Genomic DNA, 23,441 nt, shown 5'->3' with positions numbered 1-23,441 from the left:
TGCGCAAACGAGGAAAAACACAGCCCACATGTTTAACCCATGCATGTTGCAGAAACGAGGCCGAGCCGTGTTGGTCAAGATTTCCAAACTACCCACAATGACACCGGAAATGTGTCTTCAAAGTAAAGGTATTTAAGAAAAGATGAGTTAAGATATGACTTTATTGATCTAACAATGGAGAAATTCACTTTTTACATTAGCTCAAGAAACACTCAAGTAATAGTCATAGTAAGTTATTTTATATCTATAATTAACATATGAAAATATGAAGGAAAAAACATTAAACAGTTTTTCTTTCATTTCAAGTAGTTCACTTTATTCCAATCATATTTTTGGGCTTTACTTATTAAGACTACAATTCACCATATTAAAACCAATTATACCCCAATTATAGGCGAAACGCTCGCATTTTAATAAATGTTAACATCCCTTTTGTTTTATTTTGAATGTCTGTACCGGAAATGCTTTGACAGCTTGATGCTAACATTTGCTAGCTCTTCACATGCATTCCCAGTAGCCTCGTTGTGCCTGGTTTTTTGAAAAGTGAGTGCGTTTATTTAATAAACCGATGAAATTTCTGAGCTAATGTATTGTTATGAGCATGCCGATATAATATGGCTGTTGTCATTTACATTTAAACGTGTTAGTTTGTAGTTTTAGCTTTGTACGTGGCTAAAAACAAACAGATGCTAATGTGTCTAGCATGTGTGTGCTGTGCATTTTCAGTGTGACTAACTTTTCTATGTTGTTTGATCGTTTTCATGCAGTAATTAATATAAGTGTTTATTTGTGAATTCATTTGTGATGCTGGATGCAAATATGGTGGCGAAGTTTGTCTTGTCTTTGGGTAAATGGCACCGTTAAAGCCACTCTCTGCGTTGTTGTATTTCATCAAGCAAGCAGGGGAAAATACAAGCATTATTTTCAGTGTATGTAGAAAATACTATTATAAAACTCGCGTCTTTGCTGTGAGAGGGATCGTCACTCCTCAGACGCGACTCGAGACTTTGCTGGGAGCGGGACATCAACTCGTCTCTAAGATGTTGCTGCTTTACCAGAGTTAAAATAAAGCTTGAATTCCAATGCCAGTATAATAAGTCGGTACATATGAAACTAAATGATTAGGCATGTGAGTTGATGTTGTTTTTTTTAAAATCAAAATCAATGCCATTGATCCGGTTCTTTAGCGATTCTTTTATCGATTCTAAATAATGAAACAGGTTATATAATATGTGCATGCTTCTTGTTCTTTTCATTGAAACAGTATGGATAATGAATTGCAATTCTCATTCGATGGCTACTTTTTGTGTCATTTTCAGATGAATGAACAAACGCCAGACGACACTTCCCAGACCCCATCCTCTCCGAAAGCAGACACTTTACCACCAGTAAATCCCCCAATCGAACCAAGTGGCACAGAGGAACAAGTCTCACAGGCATCACAGACTCTAAAAGCAAGGGAGATGGAGGTACTTACTGAAAAATGGCTCATAATACGTAACACACCCCTGCTGCACAAATGGCATTGTCTACATCACCATATACTTTATACAGTTCAGTTCCTCTTGTAACATATCATTTTTGAGCATGTAGTCTAATGAACAAACTTTGTCATGATTTGTAGATGGATGAAAAAGCATCAGACGACACCTTACACACCCTACTCTCCCCTAAAGCAGACAGTTCGCTTCCAAATCTCCCAAACGGCACAGAGGAAGAAGTCTCACAAAAGTCACAGACAACAGAAAAAAGCGTGATACTGGTAATTATATGTGTTTTGTAAAATTGCCCACTTAATGCTTTAATATGGAGCTAAAATAATATGAAATCTCTTCAGAATAATCTGTAGCATAAGTGGCTCTCTGATGGTTTTATGCAAAAGTATGTCCCCAGGTATTAAAGGTTGGAGACCCCGGTTTACCCTGTAGTTTAGACCACGACCATTTACATTTCTAAAACTTTCTTGTCCTTTTTATGTCGTAACTTTCAGACAGATCAGACATCAGACGATGCTTCACTCTTCCCCAAAGTAACTTCACATCCTCCAAATCTCCCTGTGGTGCAAAATGCGACGACGGAGGAAGGATCCCAGACGTTACTTGTCCCTAAAGAAGAGGAGACGGAGATGGACGTGGAAGTCACGGCGCAGATGGAAAATCTTAATGTGACGCTCGATCATTCGGACGCTGCTTCGCAAGTCACTCAGGTCAAATGTGAAGAAGTGACTGAAGAGACACAGGCCACAGCAACGGACGCAACGGACGCCATTTTACCACAGGAATGCAGCTCGGACGACTCGGAGGAAGACTCAGACAGGTGAAGATATACAGGGTTTATCCGCATTATAAAGCATCAAGGTATCCAGACCTAGTCCCATTGCCTTTTTACTTCTTTTTCTGTCACATAGAAGTTTGTAACATTACATTTATCAAGTGTGCCTCAAGTATGACAAGGGTAGCAAAATTAGCACGAGGAAGCCCAATTTGGCGAGTCCAGCAACTCCAAAACACAGGAGAAAAGCTCACTCGACAAATGAAGTTCGATCTCCCTCCACAATCCAGCGGATCACACCCCAGAACTGGCTCTCCCCCAGTCCTCAGTTTAATGGAATAGCTATAAATCTTTATGTTAATAAGAGTTTTGTTTGTTCTCCTCTGGTTCACAGTGACAGCTCGTCTTCCTCCTCCTCATCATCCTCCTCCTCTTCCTCTTCCTCGTCTCCCTCTCTGCGAATCCTGGGGGAAGACGACGATGAAGGCTTCAGTCAACCTGCCCCCGTCCGGATACAGGGAGAGGTCCTGCTGGAGGTCAGGGCGGGCACCATAACAGAATTTGAAGTTTGATATATATTGAACCATGAAAATATTATATTACTTAAACTTGAAATATCCCATTATAAACTAATAAATATAATGAAATACAGTCTACTTTGGGTAAAATATAGTATAAATATAGTAGAAAAATGTGACAAAAATGCACTCCCCATCCTCCTTCCATTAGATCTGGAGAAATTCATAAAACAAAATGTAATGAGTCACGTCGGCGGCACAGTGTGATGGAAAAGGCGATGCTGTCTTGAACACATTGCAATAACAATATTACTGCAATATTTTTCTAAACCATTTCAACACTCTCCGTTGTTTTTTAATTTAATTGTTTCCAAAATTAAGACAAAGCAAAACATATTTTCTGCATGTGTACATCACGTTAACTGATGTAACGAAAATCTGTCAGTTGTGCTGCCCTGAAGTCGTTATTCAGTGGATTTGGTGCAGGGGCATCCAGCGTAATAATCTGCCATATCTAAGTCTGGCGTGGTTGCGGTGCCCCCAGACGAAAAGTGTTGCAACAAAAGACGACTAAAAACAACTGAACAATTCCCTCTTATTGCTTTTGAAACTTTAAGGACACTTCGAGGCCAGTTCAAAGAGTGAGTCCTGAAAGTATGTGTGTCTGAACAGGAGCTGCCGGAGGTGGAGATGGTGAGTGTGACTTTACCGGACGATGCAGAGCTGCTGCCAGCGGGAACCGTCGCCAGCATTTTACAGGGTCTTGGTAATTATTGAACACAAACTTTGTTTGAGGAACCGGTCAAATATAAATGTTCATATTAGAGCCACAACCCGAGACAGTCAATATAGTTCCTGTTGTTTATCTTCACGCCAAGTTCGTTTCCATGACCCTGAGAGCAGAAACAATAGAGCTAAAGGCTTTTATTAACCATAAACGACTGTGCTTTGTGAGTGAAGCACATGTATCGCTCAAGCTGCCGCCCTGTGTCCTCACGGCTCGACCCTTTCATACTAACGGGTTTAAGTCAGTCCTAGATTTTTAACCTGGTCCCATTTTACATGTGGCAACATCCAGGGAAAAAAAAGGAAAAGACACGGTTTCAAACTTCTTTTAAATATCTTTTGCATTAAAGAAGTGATCTACAGCTTCAACTTCACAACATTTGTTTTTTACCACATTTTACTCCGACTTGCACAAGAGGCACTTGAGACTCTTAGAGCATTGCTTTTAAATGAATCTTAACTCATATAAAGTCTGTGTTGGTTTATGATTTTAGAATGGAAAACAGAAACAGAAATCTCTTTAACAGCAGGAGCTTAGTTCAAGCTTTACTACAGATGAACTGGGCGCAGCCTCCTGCTTCCAGGTGTCACCCTCTTGTGGGGAAAAGGGGAAACTACATGTGCAGAGTTTTTGACGAAACAATTTTCTCTTGCTCCACAGTTGTGATTCACTCACCTAAGGATGCGCCGCCTCTGAAAGAAGAGAGCCTTCTCTTCACACCTGACAGAGTCTCAGTGGGAAAGGTCAGTGCGAGTGTTGCATTCAGTGATACTGACCTTTTTTTGTGTTTCTCTGAAATCAATGTTGTACAGTGTAAATCATATAATGTAAAGACACACAGCAGCTGGTCACCACACACTCAAACATGGACTTTTGGCACTAGTTTAGTTTAGAGATCTCTGTAGAATATCTTAAAGAATAATTATTTATTATTTATCATTTATTCATATGTTGTAATAATAATGTATTAATGAACTTTCCACTGGCTAACTCAGGCGTTCATGATGTCCTTTAAAGTGAACAGAATTTAAAAGAAAAGTAATATCCATAGAGTTTTAGATTTATTACCTTTTGTTTCTGGCCCATGAGTTCATCTTATCTGCCTCCTCTGTGTGTGTGTGTGTGTGTTCCAGGTGTTTGAAGTGTTCGGGCCGGTCTGCAGTCCCTTCTACCTCCTGCGCTTTAACTCGGAGCAGCAGATCAGTGACAGAGGCATCTCTCTGGGCCTGACTCTGTACTACGCTCCCAACATTAAGGAGTACACAGACTACATCCTCACACAGCAGCTACGACTGTGAGTGCACAACATTTTCATTCACCTTGTTTGTTGAAAGACTGTGGGGGGAAATATAAGACTCTATGAGGCCACTCTACTTTTTTAGAAGCATCGCACTCTATTGTAATATAATGATAAGAAAAAAGAACGAATAATATTTATGAAACCATTGTGTAATTGTTGCTTTTTCTGATTAAAGTGATAAGGGATCTGATGCTTCCTGGAGAAACGATGATGAGCCACCGAAGGAGGTAAATGCTTGTCTTTCCCACACATATTCATTCACAAATAATGACATGTTTTGTAACCCTCTGTCCTGTATGAAAGGCGACCGAGATGGCACTGTAGTCTAAATATGGTCATTTCCTTTCTGGGAGACTATAGAGCAACTACAGAGTGCAATCTTGCATCTTCACTTTAGTCCAGTAATTCTCAAAGTGTGGTCCGCCATCGCCCCCTAGTGGTCTGCAAACCCCTTTTTCCCGACCCCTACACAGTTGCCTGGCTCTGCCATACTCTTCCCTGTTCATTCCATGCAGGGAGTTAGTCTGGTCACGGAGCAATTGGAGCAGTTTGAAGGGGCGGGCCTAACGCGCACAGATTGTAAGTGAAATAAACCAATTAGCGATTAGCGGACGTGACGACAACTGTGTCCAATTTAAAAAATATGAAGTGAATATAAACTCACGCGAAGAACGCGAGGCAAAATCCTTGACTACTTCATCCAATGGTTAGTTTTGGCTGATGTTAACGTTAATTGAACTAAAAACACAGAGGTGCAGCGAATGACGTAACCTTCTCATTTCTCTGTGACAGTCGTGATTGGTTCGGCTCGGCCTTAGCCGCCAATCAACAACTTGTCTACCGTGCGTGGCCAGACCCACCTTCTTTCGTGCAGAAAGAAGGTGGGTGTGGTTTATCAGGCTACCTACACAGCGCACGTTGCACAGGGAGTTGGGCTGTTTTTGCCAACTCTTACCATTTGATCAAACTTGAAGAGTAACCAGCGCAGTTTGACCAGGGCGAAGTCTTTCCTTTTTGATCGACAGAGCTGGAAGTGTTATGGATGCACATGGATGTCCATGGCTGGCAGAACCAAATGCGTAATCTTTCCTCATCCTGTTTGTCAATATGTAGCTATTATTAAACGTGCAGGATTTCTCACATGGCTGGGGGCATAACGCCAGTAGCGTACCTGATGCGCGGGTTGCGGGTTTCCCTGCGGTCTCTGCAGCCATGCCTTCAGATCGGGTCATAAAATTGTCCTTGGATCGTGGGGCGGGTTGGGGTGGGTCGAACGGCCAGCTGCCGAGCGCCGCCGCTCACCGCGGCCGTACGTTCACTGTATGCAGCCATGACTCATTCCATCATCTTTACAGCAGGAGTTTCACGTTAATATGCAACGGATTTTCATTAAATAAGCAGCGTTTTGTTGCCTATGATCCAGAGAACGCTTTTGTGGAGCAAAATGTCTCCTATTTTCCACGGCCTGTGCGTCTGTGCACAAGTTTGCGTTACCAAACATCCAAAGCTTGCAGAGTCTGCCCTCAAAGTGCTCATGCCCTTCCCAATACTGTACATCTGTGAAGTTCAGTTTTCCACACTGGTTGGTTTGAGACTGAAATTATTTTTGTTTAATGTGTAAAATCCCAGTAGTTTCAGTGATGTTGGACATTAAGGGGAACATTTTTTCCCAGCATTATTTTCAGACTTCTTATAGCCACTACCTCAGTTTGAAACTATTGGCTCTTTAGAATGACATTAAGTGGGTCCTATAGGCTGTTACAGCAGCTTTTTTGCACACGTTTTGTTTTTCATATTAAGCTGCAGCTCATTTCACATTTACTTTTTCAAATTAAAAGAAATTCATATAAGAATTTCTGATCATATCATTGCATTTGTTTTTGAATAATTTGTTTTTGACTTGAAACAGTTACATATTTAACATCAATTTAGCTTATCCTTCCTATTTTGTTGTTTTTTGGGGGGCGTGTTGGAGTGGGATTCTGTTAGGTGGTCCTCAGAAAAAAATTGGAAGTTAAAGTGGTCTGAAACACTGCTTTAGTCGCTCCTACAGCCTCCCATCTTTCCAGTCCATCCTTTCAGTGACTATTTAATATCTAATTCCTAGCCTGATTTACTTCGTTTTTTCTCTTATTACTAGCATATTTCTAAACTAAACACGATCTGAAAAGCCTTAGCTATTGTATAAACAAAATAAAACTGGCTCAATCCATTATTTATATTTTGTTGATTTCGTAAATTTTGGCTTGCGTTAAGAACATTTATTAGATATTACGATGAACAAAAAGGCACGGTCTGTGTATAGAAGTGTAGGCACGTCACTGATGCAGGAGGAAACGGCTGCACCACCCGAAGAGCTTCAGGGGAAAACATGCACCTGCCCGAATTAAACCTCTGATGACCCTGGCCATTGATCGTCGTTGCTTGGATTCTGGCTTGTACTGTAATTGTACCTTGTCTAAATATGGTTTTGTCTTCAGCTCTTAGAATACAGCGATGATGAAAAGGAGCATGAAGCCAAGAGGAAAGGAAGAAGGAAGAGAAACCATAACAATACAGGTTTGAGCCATTTTAAAACAGTGATTTTTGTAGCTTTAAGAGAAAGGTTTTGCAGTTTATACTTCATCAATGAGGCACTATGTTGTAAATATTGCGATAGCGGTAATGTGCGATGTTGTGTGTCTTTTTCCAGATGGTCAGGCTCCCCAGAATGTGTCCGAGCATCAACCGCGTGACATGGGCAGTTTCCCCCCGAGGCAGCGAGGAGCGCCTCCATTCAGGCAACACAACCAGAGGAACCCCGCCTTCCGGCCCTCCAGACCCCAACAGCCCCCTCGCCACCCTCCTCATCGCCCCGATCGTCCTCCTGCCCCGGGACAAAACCACTGGCCGCCCACGTACATGCCCCCGCCCTGCCCCTACCCACCTCCCCCAAACATGCCTCCAAACATGCCCCCAAACTTCCACATGTACCCCCCTCCTCCTGCCTTCTTCAACCCGGCCTTCGCGCCTCCTTTCTGGCCCCCGAACGCGATGTCCTACCTGGATCTGCCGCCTCCGCCCCCTCCACCCCCACCGCCCCAGTGATTTTGTAACACTTCCTAGTTTAACAATTCTAGTCTTTGTGATTAAAAACGGTGTCACGGTCAGTTCGGTTTAGTTCTCTTCCCCATGTAAAGCACACAATGTTTCAAAGACATGGCACATTTTTTTTAAAAACACCAAAATAGCAAAAAATTTACCAGAGTTAATGCCCCGAATAGTGATGCGCGGGTTAGGCTTTTTTCAAATTTTGTCCAGTTTCTAACCCGCCCCACAACCTTGTTTCTATTTTTACAACCCGCTCCACCCCATAACCATTAAATTATGCATTATAGGTCTGAAAGGATTGCGGCTTTTATTCACTTTTGCATAACTTCAATTCATGACAACACCGCCCAAGAAGTGACTTCCTGTTTCGATCCGGCATGCCAAAATAAAAGCACCATCTTATTCATTAGCTCAACAATTCATTAGTTCCACTTAAATACTAACAGACAAAACACTTAAAATGTGTGTATTTAATTATCTTCTTGTAATGTTGCAAGTGCCTGCTGAGCTAATCAATGAGACGAGCTGTGTGCTTTTATTTTGGCGTGCTGGATCGAAACAGGAAGTCACTTCTTGGGTGGTATTGTTATGATTTGAAGAGTCAATTCCATCCCAAATAAAAAGTTGCTTGAAAGTTGCCTAAAATGCACAACAAGATGCAAATATTTAGTCTGGGAACCACCTATTCATTTTCTCACAGGAGAGATGTGGTCTACGATTGTCCATAGCCGTTTATTGGGCGCTACAAATGTCCATCATATGTGTCTGCACGTAGCCGTAGCCAATCGTATCAGATGACGTATGACGTACCCGCTGTAAACTTTCAAGCTAAACTATGTAGAACACGGTCTAAAGCTTGATCAAAAGATGGAGTTGCTGCTGTCATGTTGGATCTGAAAATAAGCTTTAAAAAAAGAAAACATCCGTAAACAAACTAAAAGCTTCCGTATATAGAACAGTGCGTCATTGTTTTGCCGTCCCTCCTCGTTCTGTGATTGGTTCCCAAATCCATGCAAAAATTTCGGCAGCATGGGTGTTCCCAGGCTGACAATGAGGTGTAATAAGGAGTAGTTTTTTAAATTTATTCAATGAACGGGACTGCCGTGTCTTGTCTCCTCGCACAGTCTCTCCTGGGCAGACGGGGCAAAGAACAGAGGTAACACAAAAATGGGACATATCGTGATGACAGGAGACATGGACACAAGCTGCAAAACACTGCTTGTTTTATGAAAATCCCCACTGTAAAGATGTCACAATTAGACGCAGCTGAATACAATGATATGTGTGTACAAGACCCGACCCCCGCATCACTATGCCCAAAGGTTTTTTATTTGGTTTCTCTACATTTTTTAATTATCTTTTACTTAAGTTTCAACATGGTCTTTAACGTTCCAAATGATGAGATTTTGTAATTGTTGGCACCTTACGCGCGGTTACTATCACCTCGGTACATTTCACACCACATTCACGAGCTGCCTCTTCACGGGGCTGAATAACTTTATGTGCATTGTAGGCACACTGTTGTGTAAAATGTGTAGCCCTCCGCTAGTATTGGCATCTGTGGGAAAACATCAGACTTCAAAGCTCGGGTGCATGTGTTTTCAGATAGTGATATAGTCAATTAAAGTGTTTCATCATAGTTTGTAGTCGACTTGATATTTCCACTGACTAAAACAAGAAACAAGAAAATATTTGGATAATTTAACCATAGTCCAAATGAAGAGCAGGGACTAAAAACTTACAGTGAATGAGCCTCAAATCATTTAAATTCATTGCCAAAGCAAGAGATCTGTGCTTTGTCCATGTGGGAAAAGATCCATGAAACTGCAAAATATGATTTAATATATTTGAATTCAATTATACAAATGTAAAGTTGACTCCATTCATTTTTGTTTTAGCTCCAAATCCAGATGTTTTTCTGGCCAAATTCATTCAAAGATGCCAATATTTGCTCAGGGCGCTACTATCTTTGTTTTGTTTTTTTTTGTCAAAATGTTGTTAAATCTGTCAATGTTACGCCTTTTTTTTCTTCTTTTTTACTAATTAAAAATATATAACTTGTACAGCACAAAATAAATGTTTTAAAATGTTGCACCACTTAAAATAGTGAAATGTTTTTGAGACTTTCGGAAATATGCGCAAGTGTTTCTCAAGAGAACATTTCCACATGAGTCAAAGTGCAAGTACAATTGTTCACCGTCAGTCAAAAAGAAAAAACAGTTCACATTTTTAACAATAATGATTACAATGTATATTGATTTACAAAGCCCTCTCAAAGTGCTTTACTGCTCCCAACCTTTTTTGCATCAAAACATGACCAAAAACATTTAAAATGCAACAAAATAAAGGAAATGTGTTTTTTTTTTGTACATGTAGGCCTTCCTTAGTGATACGTAAGTACTTTTTACCTTAATGTGCCAAAATGAAATCTTTTATGACTTTACCCTCGGTCCAGACCTTGATTTATTCATTTTTTGATTGATTGATTTGATTGATTTGAGTTATTATAGTTATAGTTTACATTAATTACATTACATAGTCACAGAACAGAAAAACTCAAAGGGAGTAGGCCGAAGCAAGAAAGCTTATAGGTGCCTACCCCGAATTCAAGATGAGTTTACTATCCAGCTGCAGTCCCCAATAGGGGTGATGATAATAGTGTTACAGCAGCATCTCGTGTTCATGAAATAAAGAAAAAATCATTAATACCTGAGTTATCCAGGCACAAAACACTCTTACCAGGCGCATGGATAGCAGTAGCGTGCATGTGCCTTTGAGTTCAAGTAATTAGTGGATGACAAGTTCTTATTTCATTCTCTCAGTACAGTTTTTCAGCATTATCAATGAGATTAACAGCATTGATAATGAAAAAGCATGTACATTTTGCAGGATAGAAATCTGATGAGACTTGCAGGACAACTTTCAAGGAAGTGAGACGTAGAATCAAAAACAATAGTATGTGGCTACAGACCAGTTATTTCTTAGTATTATTTATGGTTATTTTTATTATTATTGAAGAAACTGACAGAGGCTTGGATGCCAAATGTTTGTTACTTTTCTTAAACAGATTTTAATATTATTCATTTTCATTCAAAAAGTGACACCAACACGTTCACAACAAAACTACCAAGTCATTGCAACTAGAATAAAAGGGAGCCGAAAAGAAGATCAATGTTATTATAGTACCCCTTGCTACTTTACATTGTTCCGTCTTTCAACAATATTCACAATTTCCATTAAGTTTTTTTCCATAATATAATTCAGTACAAACAGTGTTTTGCGTTCCTCAGTTGTTGCAAATGTTTCTTCCTGTTGCCAAAACATTTCACCATTATTGTCTGCGGTGTCCTGTTCTGTTGTGATTTAGACGTGGGTCCAGTGGCCAAGATATTCTATACTAACGCTCAAATAATTTTATTGAAGTAGAAGTTAGAGACAGTTAATTTCGTAAACACAAGTAACTGTTTGAGCGTAACAAGTGTGAAAGTAATGGGACATAATGTGCAATAACATGAACATTTATTCTTATCACAAAGAATTCTTCCTAAAATTGAGATGAAAGGAACAATAGCAGGATTTCTGCGTCATTAAATTAATTTAACCAAAATTAAGGCCTTAAATGTCACTGAAAAGTAAATTGGATTCAAACTAGAATTAAATCAAATCTTGGAAATTAATGGCATTGCTTGACTATTTTTACTTGAGGTGGAAACCTCTTGGTACCTCACGATTCGATACTTTCCCCGATACATGGCTCACGATAACAATAACCTCACGATTCTGATGATTCTGCCGATACTGCGATAATCGAGATATTCCCAAAATAATAACATAACGATATATCACGATTATAAAGAAACATATGTGATTTTTAACCTTTCTGAACATTGTTACTTTCTAAACAACGACATGCTCCATAGTTCATATAATTAACAGCATCTAAATTCTGGGAGAATAGTAAGAGCTTTTTCAAGGAGCAAAACAAATCTTGAACTTTACCTTTTGTTGCATCCAAACCTGCAACAAAATGGGAAGTTACGCAAACGTACAAGTGTTGACCCACAGACATGCTGAAGACACATCTGTTTTTTCTTCAGTGTTTCGGACGTGTAAATGAGAGATGGCCGTGTATTTCCACTCCAGCACGTCTGAAATCAGCGTCGAAGTGGGAGAATATGAAGAGTTTACTCCATCTGAGCCCAGGACATCTTCAAAAACAAGCAAGACATTAAGTATGGACATTCTTGAGCCTTTTCCCACGAGAAAACTGCACTCAACTGTCCTCAACCATGTGGTGCAGGTCATTTATGATGGAGATTGTCTGTTTTTTGTTGTTTTCAGGGTTCAAACAGCTCCACCTGGTCGGGCTGAGCTTTGGCGTCCTCTGTGTGGTCCAGGCCGTCCTCAATATCACTCTCAGGCTGACGCTCCGTGAGTTCAAATATGACTTATTACTATTTAATATGGCCTGAAATCCACTGTGCTTACTAATATCAAACCGGAGCGTTGCGTGTTTATGAGCGGCTCAACAAATTAAAATATATCAGTGTTTCTCAACTAGTATGTTGTCAGGATCCATAAAATCACGACTTAAAACAGAATTTAAAGCAATACTAAGTAACTTGTTCCCGTTAATAAATCCTCTTCTTAGTCCCTCTGGGGGTTATACAAGTGTTGATGGGATGATTGGGGGGTCTTTCATCTCCCCCTTGTGTCTCTGGCCAGAAAACCACAATTGCAACTTCGCCGCCTCCGGGTCGGAGTCACCAATACACACTAATGGAATCACGAAGAAGAAGCTAGCAGGCTAATGGGCAAAGCTAGCGCCACTTAAACAGTATTTACAGCCAAGTTTGAGTGAAAAAAATGATCTCCATTGTGTAATTGGATGTACAATATCCCTCTCTCCCTTTCTTTTCTGTCAGCCTTGTATTTACTCTCATGGATTATTTAATTAATGTGTAAAAAACACGCAACATGATGGGGCTACGACACCTGCAGTGGCACTTATGGCCTCTAGGGGCATGAGTTAATAAGCCTAAATAGCTGGAATCATGATAAAAAAAAAATCATAATGTGAGCGTTCTCCGTTGTCGGCCCTAAGCTGTGGAACGCTCTGCCCCTCCACGTTCGAACGGCCCCCACAGTGGAGTGTTTTAAATCTCGTCTTAAGACCCATTTTTATTCTCAGGCTTTCAACACCGCGTGAGTTGTATGGTCCCCGTGTCTTTTATTTATTTTATCTTGTTGATTTTATTTTTTTATTCAATGTTTTTAATTATTTTATTGTTTTATCTATTTTATTGTTTTGTTTTATGCAGGTTTTAGTTATTTTTATTTATTTATTTTGTGGTAGAGCTAATAAGTATTGTATCTGTTTTTAAGATCTCATGTGCAGCACTTTGGAAACATTTTGTTGGTTAAATGTGCTATACAAATAAAGTGGATTGGATTGGATTGGATTGGATAATCAAAAATAATGAAATAACAGTCATTTTCAGCAGATATTTTTTTGAAAGAAATGTTTACTGAGAAAGGCTTGCAAACCACTTTTGGCTCCCGACCCACCAGTTGAGAAACACTGTTCTATATGACAAACATTTTAATATCGGTATCGGAAAAAGTATCGTTCAGTATCAGTATGAAAACTAAGTATCGTCAAAGTACTGGTATCAAAAAAATATTTCATGGTACCAAGCTCTACCCATCCAACATCCAAATCCATCATTTGAAAGAGCCGCATATTAAAGTCTGTTTCCTTGTTCATGCGGGAGATGCTCCAAGTAGCGCTGAATAAGATTAATTATGATTATATGCAATATTATAAATTTAAAGTTGACTAAATCCATTTCTAAATCAGTCTAAAAGAACTGTTCCACTGAACAATTGCCTCGACCGTTTTTGGTGACCCTTTTTGGCAATGAAAAACTTGAAATATGTCTTTAAAATTAAACCTGTCTAAACTCATTCTTTCCTAACGCACATCCCAGTTGTCACATAATAAAACTGCTTTACATTTCACAGCACAGGAAGTGTCAGCGTCTGAATCTTTTACTACACAAACACCTGCGCTCCTCAACACCACCGCAGGTGCGTGGAAGTTCACACTGGGATTCCTCTTGTCCCTGTTGAGTGCATTACGACGTGTGTTTTTGTCTTGTTTTTGCAGTGGCGAGGGACAGGCAGTGTCCCGCAAACTGGCTCCGCTTTGAGTCCAGCTGCTACTTCGTTTCTTCGCAGAGAGCAGACTTTGACTCGAGCCGCAGAGACTGTGAGCGGAGACAGGCTCAGCTCGTCAAAATCGAGACCAGCCGGGAGCAGGTAAGAGAAAAATACGCTTTATTAAAGGTAGAGCATGTTTGTTTATCTATGTCTCCAGATCAGTAAGCAAAATCAGATCAAATGTTGGTTTCACTGATAAAAATGTTGAATTATTCACAAAAAAAGAACATTTTGCATGATGTAAAAGTTGTTTATGTTTTCAATTTTTTTGTTTTGATTCTTGAGGTGATTATCCGATGAGAGAACATGATGAGTCACACACTTGCCAGATGCTATGGCTAATTCCAGCTCGGAAAACATGCACAGGGCATCAGCGTCTTAACCCCTGCCTTAACAGAGCACATTTTCTCCAGTGCGGCTTTACCCAAATCTAAAGGTTTCTTGATAGAAGAGCTTATAGGCCAGTATAACATTTGAAAGCTAAGACTTGCCAACCTGATATAAATTGATCTTTTTCCTTGCGTTGTTGCCGTCACTTTTTTTCCATTGCTTTTTTATTGCTCTTTTGTTGCATTTTTGCCATTTTTGCTACATTTTTATCACTTTTTCGTTGCATTTTTTGTCACATTTTCTTCACTCATTCATCAGTTTTTTGTCGCTCTTTTGATGCTTTTTTGCTTTATTTTTTATTTTTTTTAGTTTTTCTGTTTTGTTTTCATTCTTGTTTTTGTTCCTATTTTGGCACTTTTTTCAAGAATCTTGGGTAAGGCCAAACTGTAGAAAATGTGCTCTGTTCAGGCGGGGGTTAAGAGGTTAAAAAGCATTAAAAGTCATTAAATATCATTAAAGGCTTTAATTTTAATTTTAATTCAATTTCTATGAAAATAACATTGCTCAACTTTTTTACTTCGTAAGTTCATAAAAAATGGGAAGGCACAAATTATTCATTAGAGATTAATTTGTATTATTATTATCAGTGTTTTTCATACATATTTAATTTTAATTTTAATTTATACTTCAATTTTAATTTATGTAGCTGAATCTGTATTTCACCAACCATATTAAGAGAAAAATTCTGTGTAATTTTTTTCATTTTTTTCCCCCTGTATTTTAATCAGTTTGATTTTGTTACTTGATGTTCTCATATGAAATGTGTTTGTATCCATTGTACTTCTTCAGACGTTTCTCACTGGATTTCTCACCGGTGCAGTGTGGATTGGGATGACGGACAGGAACAAGGAGGGGACCTGGGTTTGGCTGGACGGGACACTCGTTGATAAAACAGAGTAAGAGCTATGGACGGCGAGGACGCATCACCTAAACATTAACTTAACACCATTACTTCACAATATATTAGGCTATACCTGAATTAAGTTTTTTTTCTTATTTTTTTTTATCTTTGGTAAACAATTTTCATACTTTTATCAAGTGAAAAGCTGTTTGGATATAGGATATTTTTTTTATTTTTGTTTTGATTTATGTGATCTCATTAGGCTATGCATTTGCGCTGACTTGCAACTGTTCAGCACTCTGTAAACATTGTTTTTAAACGTGCTCTATAAATTCAGATTTATTATTATTATTATAGTACTTTTACTCAAATTATGAAATCAAGTACTTTGGCTACTACTGAGAAAGTGTTACTTGATATTATCCGTATTTGAACAACAGCTTTAACTAACCCCTGGTGGTCGGTTCTCCGCACAGGCTGCAGTGGGCTCCTGGGCAGCCCGACAACGCCCTCATCAACGGGGAAGAGGACTGTGGGGACATCCGCAACATGCTGAACTTTATCGGCCTGAACGACTCCAACTGTTCCAACAAGGAGCAATGGATCTGTGAGAAAATGAACACGGCAGAGCCGGTACAGGGGAAATTTTTATAATAAACATGGTGGTCCATATTATTATTAAAACACCTTAAATGTTCAAGAAAAAGGTGTATCTTTCATGGGAATGCAGTTTGTTTACAACTGAATAAGAATATTTTATGGTTGTTGTCGTTTTAACAATGGGTTTGTTATAATGGTGCAATGTTTTCACATTATAACCATGCAAATTAGCCCATGGCTACAATCCGGTGTGGTGTGTAAATAAACCAATAAATAATAATAAAAATAACAATAAAATACACAGCTTTGGGCGTTGTAATTCTGTGTTTCCTGCAATATAATGTACATTAAAATGTGTTGAGAAAACTGGGTGTCTCCAGGACTATACTAGAGAAAGAAAGCCTCATTAATCGCAATATATCATTATAACGGTGTTAAAAAGTCCTTCCTTTTTTATATGTAGGGGATAAGATAAGATAAGATGGTACTTTATTGATCTCACAGATGGAGAAATTGCATTCGATGAGAGAGCATCCGGCAGCAGCACCCATTCAGTGCGCACCACTCTTTTTTTCTTTGGTGAAAGATGGTTGTGTCGCGGCCGCCATCTTCACTGTTTTGGTCACAGGAGGAGCACTGGTTGATGGGAAATTCGTAGACGATGACCACGGCGGTGGAGCTCTTGCGCTTGGCCACGATGTTCTTGGCCACACAGGTGTAGTTGGCCGTGTGGGACAGACGCGCCTGCTTGATGATCAGGTTGTGTCAACGGTGATGTAGAAGTTCCTGTCCTCGGCCGGGTCGATGATCTCGTTGTCCTTCAGCCACTCCACCCGCATGACCTTGGAGGATGGAGAAACTGTAGCTGCCCTCTGTCTCCTCTGATCATCTGAAACGGTGCACCGCCTCCTGGGCTTGTCCCCGTCTCAGAGCGTGATGTACCTATATTGGACCCTTAAAGTCAAAATGTGTATAATGATACACACGCATTTGTGTGTCAGTGCATGAGTTACAATAAGTGCTCTATGCATTCAAGATAGAAGTTTGTCAAATATTATATTATTGCAGTAAGTTTTTTTTTTTTTAATTGGTCCAATTTGGGGACACTGTGACCTACTTTGGACCAGGTAAATCCCGATATTGGACCAGGTGGAAAACTGTGTATAATTAAGCCTAAACAAATAAAATTAGGATGAAATACTTTTGTACCTATACTCACAGCACACCCCACAGTACCCCCCCTCTCCCCATAAATAACGAGTTCAAATCATGCATGTAAAGATCAAATTTATAATCAAATATAAATAAATATAAAAATGTTTTATTTTAAAAATAAGGGTTGTACAACTTACCCCACTCTCCCCTACATTCATGTTCAGTTTTTCCACATCATCGATTTTATCAAGTCCAGTTACTGCTTTATTTTCATTCAGTTTAATACATTTTTGTTACTTCGACCCCTCATACATGTAGGCCGATGCCAACTGTAGGCGGGTAGAGAAGCAAAAAATATGTAGGATACTCAAATGAGTAAAAGTTTTATAGGCTACTTTTAAATAACTTCACTTTAAAACTTGAGTGAAGTAATACACTTTTTTTGGTTTCTTTTTAAAAGACACTAGGTTGGAACAAACAAAAGCTGTTCAAATTACCTTACGCGTTTCGACGTTTATAATAGATCCATGGTTTCGACGGACAAGGAACCACTTCCGTCTTCGTCAGAGGCGTCTCCCGACGTGCATGATTATGGAGGACCGTGGCTGCCAAAACTATAAATATATACATAAATAAATAAATAAATAAATAAATTTAAAAAAGATAAAATTTGCAAAGAAATGCGTGCAATTATGAGAATAAGTGCATTTATTTCTGTATTTATTTATTTATATATTTATTTATTTCTGTATTTATTTATTTATTTACATATTTATTTATTTTTGTATTTATTTATACATTTATTTCTGTATTTCTCTATTTATTTCTCTATTTCTCTATTTATTTTTGTATTTATTTATTTATTTATATATTTATTTATTTCTCTATTTATTTATTTATTTATATATTTATTTATTTATTTTTGTATGTATTTATTTATTTTTGTATGTATTTATTTATTTCTCTATTTATTTATTTATTTCTCTATTTATTTTTTTATTTATGCATTTATTTATTTATTTCTGTATTTATTTATTTATTTCTGTATTTATTTATTTATTTCTGTATTTATTTATTTATTTCTGTATTTATTTATTTATTTCTGTATTTATTTCTGTATTTATTTCTGTATTTCTCTTAATGAGATGCAAATCATGGGGTGGGTCGGGATGCCTCTGCTGTCAGCTCATTGGTCAATCTTTTTCCTTGCTCCAGAGCTTGTCCAGCATAGACGGCCATGTTGAGATCACTGTGTTCTCGCTATAGCCATGTCAGAACGAAAAGAAAAAAAAAGCATTCTTCCATATGCAGCAATTGCATTGTGTGTGTGTTTTTTAAACAAATAAGTAAATTATCCTTTGCTCTGGGTCGCTGAACAGCCTCCATTTTGGAGTGGTGAACGGTTGCATGTTGGACCTCAAGCATATCTAGTTGGGGACTGCTGTGCTATGTTCTAATGAGCTGAGAAGACTGGCGGACAGGAGAATCTGTAGTGTTGACTATATTATTTTCCGTTTGGATCAGTTACGTAAAGTCCCGTCGCCAGACGTCAGTCTTAAGGTGGCATTAGTACTACTATAAAGTACATATTTTTCGGTATTCGCGTAGCCCTGGCGCACACTGATCATTACATTAAACATAATCAACAGCAAATATGACCAGACCAACTACAGCTGTAACATCAGTCCTCGTGGCGGAAACGTCAGTAGGCCTACATGCGTTTCTCCGAGCTGAGCCTCCTCATCAACACATCCTACTCAGACTTGAACTTATGAGTGAGGCGGACTTCAGCGCTTTGTAGTAAAATACACAGGAGCACCTGTCACTGCCTTTGCCAAAAGTCTCTCACGAGCATCGTGGACTCTCAGGGCGGAGGATGATCGTTGATGCCCCTCTATCATATCACCTATATTTTATTTTGAGCCCAGACAACACGGGAGCCGTGCGCAATTCCCGTGGAGGGAACCGTGCCAGAGAAAGAGAGAGAGGGATTAAATGCCGCCGCTCCTCTCTCTCCGTGAGGAGGAAATAGTTAGGTTACTTGTTGTGGAGTTTGGGCTGGTCTAATCGGGCAGAAAGCGCGAAAGTAACACTGTGCAAATGAGTGATCTTTGCCCAATTTGTAGTGGTTATACAGCAGTTCTGCAGGCCTTCTCGTGGTTATACGGCGTATGTCTGCGTATCACGTAGTCTACTACACCACATCTGTGTCAGGGGGGGCGGGCATGGCCCCGTATGGCCAGCCCATAGCGACGGGTATAACCACTAGAAAACATGCAGGATGGCCGGATAACCACGACAAACCGGGCCAAGATACGTATCACTCATGTGCGAAGTGTTACTTTGCGCTTTCAATCGGTTTAATACACCGCACGCGACGAGCTCTCGCGCAAAGTGCGTACATGTACATTACAGGCGTGCGCTGAGAAGCGCCATGCTGTCAAGATGCGTGTGCCCACTACAAACCACTACAAATTGGGCAAAGATCACTCAATTGCACAGTGTTACTTTCGCGCTTTCTGCCCGATTAGAGACCAGCCCAAACTCCACAACAAGTAGCCTAACTATTTCCTCCTCTAGCACGGAGGCGGCATTTCATCCCTCTCTCTCTTTCTCTGGCACGGTTCCTTCCAAGCTGCGCTCGTGCGCAATTGCGCACGGCTCCCGTGTTGTCTGGGCACAAAATAAAATATAGCTGATATGATAGAGGGGCATCAACGATCATCCTCCGCCCTGAGAGTCCACGATGCTCGTGAGAGGCAAAGGCAGTGACAGGTGCTCGTGTGTATTTTACTACAAAGCGCTGAAGTCCGCCGAAAAGTCCCCGCGTTCGAAGTGTGCGTTTTACACTCAGACACTGGAGCTTTCAGTGAAGGCTGAGAGAGACTGAAAAGTGGACGCGGCCACAGCACTGACCGAGCCATATTCATGGTACAAACGGTGGCGCGAGTGTGGGGGTGTGTGTGGGGGGAGTGTGGGGGTGCAGGCGCTCGTTCTACAGCCCCAGAGTCCGGTCGTTTTCCACGCTCGGAAACGTGTTTTCGTTGCATCGGCGCAGTATTCTGCACAGACGCAAGACCCAGCTCATTCAGCTGCTTTTGAAAAGGACCTCACTCATAAGTTCAAGTCTGAGTAGAAGGATGTGTTGATGAGGAGGCTCAGCTCGGAGAAACGCATGTAGGCCTACTGACGTTTCCGCCACGAGGACTGATGTTACAGCTGTAGTTGGTCTGGTCATATTTGCTGTTGATTATGTTTAATGTAATGATCAGTGTGCGCCAGGGCTACGCGAATACCGAAAAATATGTACTTTATAGTAATACTAAATGTGCCCCTGCGTGGATTTCATATGCCCCCCTGAAGACTGACGTCTGGCGACGGGACTTTACGTAACTGATCCAAACGGAAAATAATATAGTCAACGCTACAGTTTCTCGTATGCCTGTCCGCCAGGCTTCTCAGCTCATTAGAAATTTCACTCCAAAGCGAATCCATTTCTATCTCGAGTCTCCGACTTGTTTGGCTAGCTACTAGTTGTTGTAAGGGGTAGTAACATAGCACAGCAGTCCCCAACTAGATATGCTTGAGGTCCAACATGCAACCGTTCACCACTCCAAAATGGAGGCTGTTCAGCGACCCAGAGCAAAGGATAATTTACTTATTTGTTTAAAAAACACACACACAATGCAATTGCTGCATATCGAAGAATGCTTTTTTTTTCTTTTCGTTCTGACATGGCTATAGCGAGAACACAGTGATCTCAACATGGCCGTCTATGCTGGACAAGCTCTGGAGCAAGGAAAAAGATTGACCAATGAGCTGACAGCAGAGGCATCCCGACCCACCCCATGATTTGCATCTCATTAAGAGAAATACAGAAATAAATAAATAAATACAGAAATAAATAAATAAATACAGAAATAAATAAATAAATACAGAAATAAATAAATAAATAGAGAAATAAATAAATAAATAGAGAAATAAATAAATAAATGCATAAATAAATAAATAAATAGAGAAATAAATAAATAAATACAGAAATAAATAAATACATACACAAATAAATAAATAAATATATAAATAAATAAATAAATAGCGAAATAAATAAATATATAAATAAATAAATAAATACAAAAATAAATACAGAAATAGAGAAATAAATAGAGAAATACAGAAATAAATGTATAAATAAATATAAAAATAAATAAATAAATATATAAATACAGAAATACAGAAATAAATAAATATATAAATAAATAAATACAGAAATAAATGCACTTATTCTCATAATTGCACGCATTTCTTTGCAAATTTTATCTTTTTAAAATTTATTTATTTATTTATTTATTTATGTATATATTTATAGTTTTGGCAGCCACGGTCCTCCATACATGATGCGTCTCTTATTGGGAAAGTTTTTTTTTTTAATTTTTTTTTTTTTTTTTTTTTTTTCACTGTTTTTTTTTTTTTTATTATTATTAAAGTCAATTTACAACAATCGTCAAAGACGAGACATCTGAAAATTGAAAAAGAGAGCTCATGTCAAAACAACACAACACAAATAATTACAATATAATAAGAAAATAAATGAAAAACAGAAAGTTCATTTAGTTCACTTCAGGGGATTTCATTGAAGAAGTCTTTGTAACAGTCTTGGAGTCGTGAGCTTTTCTTATTCATTACATACAACATTGAGTTCATAAATTTTTTTACATCACTTAAAAACAGGGAGAGATACAATCGTGACTTCAAAAACTTTTGTTTGTGAATAAAAAATTTACCAAACAGAATGAAAAAATTAACTACATATTGAAATGATTTCGTGTTTGTGTTGTCTTCAAAATAGCAAATAATATCTTTTAATGTAAAACAATGACTCTTTTGACAATTCTTGAAAATATAGTTACTCAATTCAGCCCAAAATGTTTGAACAATTTTACAAAAGAAAAACAAGTGCTCAAGCGTCTCTTCCTGTGTTTGACAGAAAGTACAGAATTTATCAACATCTGCATACCTTGAGACCACTAAGTTGACAGGATAGATTTTGTGAATGATCTTAAAATGAACTTCCTTCATTTTGTTTGTTATACAGTATTTATAAGGCAATAGCCAGGTCCTCTTCCAATCTATTTCCTCTATCAAGGGGTTCCAAAAAAATTTACCTCTAGGGGTGATTTTATTTGAATTTTGAAAAATTTTACGGATATGGTGATTATTGCATTTTCTATCAAGTAAATTAATGCCATTTAAGGTGAGCACAATAGAGCTATCACCAATGTTGTTGATGTTGTAAAAGGATAAATGGCATTTTATAAGATGGAGTAACTCTGGAGGGATGGCTTTGATCACAGAGTTGTATTCTCTAAATGGAATAGGGAATTCATACTTCACCATAAAGTATTCATAAGGTAAAAAAGAACCATGTTCATCCAATAGTGATACAATCTTATTAATATTTTTTTGGAACCATTTGGGAAAAAACAAAGACCGATTTCTTATTGTAATGTGTTCATTGTTCCACAAGGAATATTTATGTGGAGAGAAATTATGATTAAAGCACAATTTCCAAGCAAGCAGACATTGCTGGTGAAAATTAGCCAATGCAACAGGAAGTTTTGTGGGCGCGTAATTACATGTTAAAAGAAAGGAAAGTCCACCAATTGACTCAAAAATATAATTGGGGATAAAGTACCAGATAGAATCTGAATTTGCAAGGCATCTTTTTAACCAGTTAATTCGGAATGTATTTACAGTATCGGAAAACTCTAAAACTTCTAGCCCTCCTTCCACTTTTGCATTCGAGAGTACAGCCTTTTTGAGCTTATGCGGTTTATTTTTCCAAATGAAGTTTAAAAAAAGAGTGTTAATTTCCTTGGATATGCGTTCATCTACATATAATGACAATAAAGGATAAACAAAGCGAGACAGACCCTCTGCCTTGGACAGAAGAACTCTGCCATACAAAGTTAAATCTCTCTGAAGCCAGAGGTTAAATATACTTTTGGTTTTAACAATTCTATGATGAAAATTTAATTGTTGTCTAGTTGCCTTGTTTCTTGTAATTTGAATACCCAAATATTTAACAGACTGTTTGACTGGAATATTTTCTAGAAATAGATCTTCACAACTATGAATTGGCATCAGCTCACATTTGGATACATTGAGTTTCAAGCCTGAGGCCTTAGTGAATTCTTCAATTAATGAAATAGCATTCTGCAACTGATTTTTATCTTTCAGAAAAAGAGCTGTGTCATCAGCAAGTTGTGA

The 23,441-nt window shown here is 38.7% G+C and overlaps 2 protein-coding genes and 1 long non-coding RNA gene across 3 annotated transcripts; all 3 read left to right on the top strand.

The window, feature by feature from the left end:
• The first annotated feature begins 456 nt into the window (after positions 1-456).
• LOC306960923 lies at positions 457-2,016 on the top strand. Its single transcript, XR_013792716.1, has 4 exons — positions 457-543; positions 1,320-1,469; positions 1,625-1,762; positions 1,991-2,016. It is a non-coding gene; the product is annotated as an uncharacterized lncRNA (long non-coding RNA).
• Positions 2,011-8,283, top strand: naf1 (nuclear assembly factor 1 homolog). The gene is made up of 8 exons (XM_079553464.1): positions 2,011-2,316; positions 2,666-2,807; positions 3,462-3,555; positions 4,237-4,319; positions 4,710-4,870; positions 5,052-5,103; positions 7,357-7,435; positions 7,569-8,283. Exons 1-8 carry the CDS (start codon positions 2,126-2,128, stop codon positions 7,961-7,963), a joined length of 1,197 nt encoding a protein of 398 aa, XP_079409590.1. The 5' UTR covers positions 2,011-2,125; the 3' UTR covers positions 7,964-8,283.
• A 3,751-nt stretch (positions 8,284-12,034) lies between these two features.
• On the top strand, positions 12,035-23,441 carry LOC306961078 (CD209 antigen-like protein A; the record flags this gene model as incomplete). The annotated part of the gene is made up of 7 exons (XM_079553689.1): positions 12,035-12,198; positions 12,308-12,397; positions 13,991-14,056; positions 14,136-14,287; positions 15,368-15,474; positions 15,896-16,052; positions 23,412-23,441. Exons 1-7 carry the CDS (start codon positions 12,087-12,089, stop codon positions 23,439-23,441), a joined length of 714 nt encoding a protein of 237 aa, XP_079409815.1. The 5' UTR covers positions 12,035-12,086.

The sequence above is a fragment of the Gobius niger genome, assembly GCF_951799975.1.
Source record: "Gobius niger genome assembly, chromosome: 3".
Lineage (NCBI taxonomy): Eukaryota > Metazoa > Chordata > Actinopteri > Gobiiformes > Gobiidae > Gobius > Gobius niger.
This window is presented reverse-complemented; position numbering and strand designations above follow the sequence as displayed.